Source organism: Puntigrus tetrazona, chromosome 5, assembly GCF_018831695.1.
Source record: "Puntigrus tetrazona isolate hp1 chromosome 5, ASM1883169v1, whole genome shotgun sequence".
NCBI classification, from domain to species: domain Eukaryota; kingdom Metazoa; phylum Chordata; class Actinopteri; order Cypriniformes; family Cyprinidae; genus Puntigrus; species Puntigrus tetrazona.
The window spans coordinates 1,866,771-1,873,008 of record NC_056703.1 but is presented as its reverse complement, the minus strand read 5'-3'; the positions used below and the strand labels follow the sequence as shown (position 1 = coordinate 1,873,008).

Genomic DNA, 6,238 nt, shown 5'->3' with positions numbered 1-6,238 from the left:
ATAATACCAAGAAATTCATAAATATTAAATCAGCTCTGAATTACTGTGAATTCTTTTCTAGACCATAAATTAGGTAAAATATCTGGACATGGCATAAAAATTAATAAATTTAATAAATTAAAACTGGTGGGTAATGATGTCTTTATTTGAATACGACTGAATATTAAATCAGATCACAGTGACTGTCCAGTCATGTTAGTTAATTAATATTCATGAGAAGTTGTTCCATGTTCTATTAGTCTAGAAATAAAGTATTATATCAAACAAAAAACATAACACATAAATTAAACTAACAGAAAAAGTAAAGGTATAGCAGATTAAGTCATATCTAAAATTTGGTTTTAATGCGAGCTAAGAGACAAATAGGACATGTTTTGTGGCATCAGACAATGTGGATGTGGGCTGATAGTGGGAGTCCATGGCCACACTGCATTAGACATTAGACTATAGGAATCAGCTGTGAGGGTTAGTGGAGTCTCGTGTGTGTTTTTTGCGAGTAGCTCTATTTGTTTTGCGTGGGTGAGTGACCGTTAATGGAGCTGCTGCCCAAGAAGAGCTTTCAGATGAGTCACTTATGAGACTCCATTTCAGTTCTGACGCTGCTTAGAAAGTAGCAGCCTTTGTAGACAACAAGACCGCTCGCTAGGTTTTGGAACAGACTTCAAGCGTGAAATTTGCAAGGAAGAATTTGGAACATTTCTTGCCTGTGGTACATTCTGTTAGTGGATTCATAGTCGGGGTTGATGGGGTCTTCGTATCCAATCTCTGCAGCTCGGCTTCTCTCCTGGTACATGTAAGCCCCCCTTACCAACTTGGCACCGAAACACCAGCCTTCCCTTCTTGATAGCTCCACATCCATGGACACATTATCAAATGCCTCCTGAGCACAGAGAATTCATTACATTGCTACAGACATCCTGATTTTGTAGAAATGTGATATATCATGTAAACAAACATTTGCAATGCAGACCTCCCTCAGAAACCAAAAATTGGTTATTAATAAATTGGCATGGTATTGAAATGAATGCAGTGGGGACTTGTTTAATGTGTAAGAGATTAGACAACTTATTGAAACTTGAAGAAAATGTACTCCCCTTAGGCCATCCGAGATGTAGTTGAATATGTTGCTTTAAAAGAACATTTTTGGAGAAATGTGGCATTACGTAACTTGCTCACCAATGGATCCTCTGCAGTGAATGGGTGCCGTCAGAACGAGAGTCGAAAAAGCTGATAAAAACATACCATTGCAATCCATACCATTTTAATCCATCAAGAAAGCATTATTATGGACTATGGAATTATATTTTGGTGGTTTTAAATGTTAGATTTGTTCTCGCAAACACTCAGCTTTCCATTTCACAGGACACTAATTTGATTGACAGGATTATTGTGATGGGTGAATTGCATCAATTATATTCTGGAACATACAGTACAGATAAATGTCTTAAAGGTTAATAGAAGCAAAAACACCCTAATGAACAAAAAAAGATGTCACAAAAAAACCGTGACCAACATTAAAAGCAGACCCTAAAGTTTTTGAAGACTCAAAGTTGTGCGTGCACTGCATGTGTTTAATTGTCATCATTATTTATTACATTTCAGGATTAATTGCAATACAAAGTTTCTAAGCACCTGTGTTAAATATCATTTTAAAGGTTCACTGTTTTAAATGTTACCCTGCCATAATAGCATGTTTTCTGCAGAGCATCTAACTGTAGATAAATCTCTGAATATCATTGTGTGATCCACGTTAACACCATTCAAAGGTGTCAGACGTGTGTGTGTGTGTGAGGCTCACTCTGAGGTAGCACTGATAGGTGTTGAAAACGACAGCTTTGTCTCTGTTGAAGATTCTCTTCATTTCCACAGTGAGTCTGCTGATGGCAGGCTGGAAATACGTCTGTTCGGCGTCCACCATCAGCCTGACGCCATTTTCCACCGCATGCTGTTCAGCACACGAGAAGCAGGCGGCGAGTTAAAAACACATTCATCAGCTGACTAAAAAAAAGACATCACCACAGACAGCGCAGCGTTTTAATTGATGTGGCAACCGTCATTCCTGATACAACCAAGGATTTGTCAACAAATAATGAAGCTATAACCTCCGCTATAATAATGACAGTGATACAGTGGTGTTAAAAAGGATTTGGACATTTAAAAATGTCTAAATGTCATTGCATTATATAACAAAATAACAAAGTAAGTGGCATTCATTTGAAATAATCACACGCAAAACACTTCAAAATAAAAGTAGTTTGGTATGTTTAAATGCTAAAAAAATAAATACGTTTTTTCAGCATCGTTACTCTTCAGTGGCACATAATCCTTTACAAATCCTTCTAAAACAGCAACAAATTTTACCCCAAACCTTTAAGGCTGAAAATTATAATGGATAAATTATATATAGGTCGCATTGCATGGCAACTCGCATTACAATGAGTGAGATCCACGCCGATTTTTTTTATCCTCCAGGCAACCAATTTGGAGAAAAAGTGTTATATGCGATCTCTAAACTTTGTTTGATTTGGTACTTCCAGGCTAAAAAACAGGAAGCCTCGAGTCTACCGTGAGTCACACAGCTTGTACCGCTTGTACCAGAGGCCTTTCACGGTGCGACATAAACCCGATACATGTTCCTCACATCAAGTTGACGGGGCGGAACAGCTCTCTAACCTCCACACTCTGCTGAAGGCTTTCTCAAAATCGATCTCTGTTACATTCTTCATCCATGACTGTCTGTTAGACCATGACCTTCTGCCACTCTGCATGAATACCACAGGAAAAATAGAAGAAGAACACAGCCAATGAGCGCACCTTAGCCAAGACGTCCAGTCGCTGAAGCATCCTTTTCATCTGCCTCTCCTCTTCCTTTGTGAACTTGGACAGAAGAGGCTCCAACTCACCAGTCTGTTAAAATAACAAACAAAAATGGAACGAAATTCAGTATTTGAACAGAAATCCAGGATGCATTTTTATTTGAAAAGTGAATCTTACTAATATAAAAATAAATAATAAATGGTTATTGATCATACTAAGGGTTGTTACTGAGCTTTTGTTTTCTAACAGTTAGTGACATCAACAAGTGTTACTTCAGTATTTCTCGTAATAGTGTTTATTCATATTTTGAATTAGATTTTATTTTTAATAGTCAAATGATTAATCACATCCAAAATAAAAGTTTTTCTTTACATAATATGTTTGTGTAATAGTGTGTATATTTATTATGTATAAATAAAGACAAACACATGCATGTATATATTTAACGAAATATGTTATGTTTATCTATTAAATATAAGAAAATGAACACAGTACAAACACATTATATATAGAACAACTTCATGATTCATTGTTTTTGGGTGCGTTGTTTATGTTCAGATCATTATTTTAACGATGTCCTTGCTATGTTTTTGGAACTTGATTGATTAATGCCAGAAATTAAATTATTGGGTGAACTATCTCTTTAAGTCACGCCTTTAAGTTAAAAATGCTATAAAGAAAAAAAAGAGATTGTTTTCTGCTCTTGCTACTCTTGCAGGCAAAATCTCTTTATAATCGAATTACCTGGGAAAAACTCAAAACTTCGAAGGGGCTTTTCCAGTGTTTATAGAAGCAATTAGACCATTAGAAATCAATAACCTTCTTAATTTATGCTGTGGTTAAAGTATCCATTTCTAGCCGCCTGCTTACCTCCAGGTTCGGGACAACCAGCAGATCAGATATCTTCGTTCTCTCGTCGATCAGGCGGTTCCAGTCCAGCATGTCCACCATGCTTTGGTGAACAAATAAAACACAGCATTCACGTTTCAGCAGCTTGTCACAAATTATGTTTCTTGAGCATCAAAGGATTTGCATGCATTATTACGGAACTGGTCGATTCTGCAGCGCAAAGTGCTCTTATATGAGTTTAGCTGCTCAGGGGTTTAGTTGACTCCAGGGGGTCAGGAGTAATGGAGCACCCGTGGAATAGTCCTTGAGTAGCTCTCCTCAGTTCATAAGATAACTTCATTGTCTGTCATTGATTGGGAAGATTTACAAGTCTGAGTGTCAGAACAGCAACGGGAAACTGGTATTTCTCACCCTGATGAGTGCAGTCGTCCATCAGAGAAACAGCTCTGAATGTTGCCTTGAGCTCCCAGTCTAGCTAGACAAGTCTGCAAAAGAAAACACACACATTTCCATTCATGAGACCAAATCCATAGTGATACATTCTGAAGACTCGAGAGTCAATTAACGTACTATAGTTCACCCAAAAATGAGATTTGATGATTTCTGCTGGATTTGTGCATATTTCTCTCTTGAGAAGTAAAAGGAGAAAGTAATAATACAGACGGAAGACTTAGAAGCAACGGCTTGAAATTTAAAATGTCTTAATAATGGATATGTACATACCACTTTTTGCCTCATAAGACAATGATGGATTGGTGTGGATTATTGTGATGTTTTTATCAGCTGTTTGGCACCCATTCAGTGCTAAGAAAGTGATTATTTGTTCCAATGAAGAAACAAGCTCATCTACATCTTGGATGTCCTGAGGGTGAGTCGAGATTTTTGGGTGAACTATTCCTTTAAGCAAAACCTACTTAGGTTTCTCTTATGGAAATAATCACATATAAATGTCCTGTCTAAGTGCCTGCTAAAAGACTACTTAATTATTTATTGTCATGTTAATTAGATTTTGCCATTAAAATGAATGCAGCTCATACTGTACAGTCGTTGAAATATAGCCTCCAGTTGCTTGCTGCAGGTCAGATTTGTTACAGTCGCCTTACAGTCTATTGCAGTATTAAACACGCTTTAGTGTTGGTTGATCTGTGAGTTTGGCCGCAGTTTGAACTCAATTCGTACCTGCAATTGCTCCAGATCCAGTTTCTGCTCCAGCACCTCCACACCGTCTTTCCCCTGCTTGGCAGCAAGGAAACTGAAAAAGCGTCTCCATTTCACCAGCACCTCGGAGAACTGGAGCTACAGACGCCCGAGGGAAAGATGAGGAGCCTGTTTAGTTCACCAAGGTGACGGATTTTAACCCGTGTTTTCTGATGAATGAACCCTGCCTGAACCTCAGTCTTACCAGGAATTGTGGTCGCCCCAAGGCAGTCATCTTAATAGCCGAGAAACCGTCTTCAGAACTTCCACCTGAGCAGGCAGGTGATTTTCTTTTAGAGTTATTTTAGAGGTTACTGCAGCAATGGAAGTGAAACTGCCTTTTTAGGAGCAATTTTCCAGGAACGCTGAATGAATTCTGTGCAGTTATACTTAGTGTTGCCGGTGCATTACAATGGGTGTTTCTCCAATAGTGCTGGCATAATGGAAAACCCAAGCTGCATGCACATTCACAAATATAAATGCTTTCAAAAGTTGGTCAGCTTCCATGCTTTCTTGGCACTCTTGCACATACACTAAAAACACATACAAATAATCTGCATAGCACACGGCAAGGAATAAAAAAAGAAACAGGATAAAACTTTGCACCACTTTCCATGAATAGAGTATATTTTAGTGTTCGGTCATTTCTATTAATGAATCTCAGCTTGAGAAGTTTGATGGAAGTCAGAACGCAATGTAAAAAAAAAATCTACCTATTGCAAGACAATGCTGTTTATTTGAAAGTAGAAGTGTTTTAAAACTTGCTCTGCTTTTGAAAAAGGCAGCACTGTATATGCCATCATGATTTCAAAAACTAAACATATGGTGATGCGTCACACTCTGTGTTAGTATTGTCTATTAATATATGACATATTGAATGATGTAAGCTCATATGCAACATATCACACAGCTTTGTAGTTCAGTTATGAATGTATTCTGGAATTCCCAAAAATTGGTACCATCAAATAAATGTATATGAAATGGTATTATCTCACAGGCTTGTGCATTCATACTCCTTACAAAACTGATTTTGAATAATACTTTGGCCTACACACCTTATGCACTAACCCGTCATTCTGGACTAATAATAAATTACAGACACTTGCGTAGTAACATAATTTAGACTCTGTCTACATATTAATGATTTATTTTCCTTTTCTGCCTAATAACACCAGGCAAAAGAGGAATCAGCCTTTTGACTAACTTGTGTATATTTACATTTATTTGAGTATTTATTCATGTATATTGTACCTTTTCTTAAAATAAAAAATGGCATTCAAATAAACAATAAATTGTATTAGCTTGGAATATGTTATGTGTTTAAACAGCACGAAAAAACCTAAAACAACTTATTTATTATTATTATTATTATTAT

At 37.0% G+C, this 6,238-nt stretch overlaps 1 protein-coding gene across 1 annotated transcript in view; it reads right to left on the bottom strand.

Annotated features, from left to right (window-relative positions):
- LOC122346048 (proline dehydrogenase 1, mitochondrial-like) overlaps positions 1–6,238 on the bottom strand; it is a 10,454-nt gene that overhangs the window by 3,040 nt on the left and 1,176 nt on the right. Inside the window, exons 4-10 of the mRNA XM_043240700.1 lie at positions 5,069–5,133; positions 4,846–4,962; positions 4,078–4,151; positions 3,688–3,769; positions 2,815–2,907; positions 1,799–1,945; positions 705–880 (exon numbers count right to left, since the gene is read on the bottom strand). Of these exons, the coding sequence (XP_043096635.1) occupies positions 705–880; positions 1,799–1,945; positions 2,815–2,907; positions 3,688–3,769; positions 4,078–4,151; positions 4,846–4,962; positions 5,069–5,133 (754 nt within the window). The remainder of the gene's footprint in view (positions 1–704; positions 881–1,798; positions 1,946–2,814; positions 2,908–3,687; positions 3,770–4,077; positions 4,152–4,845; positions 4,963–5,068; positions 5,134–6,238) is intronic.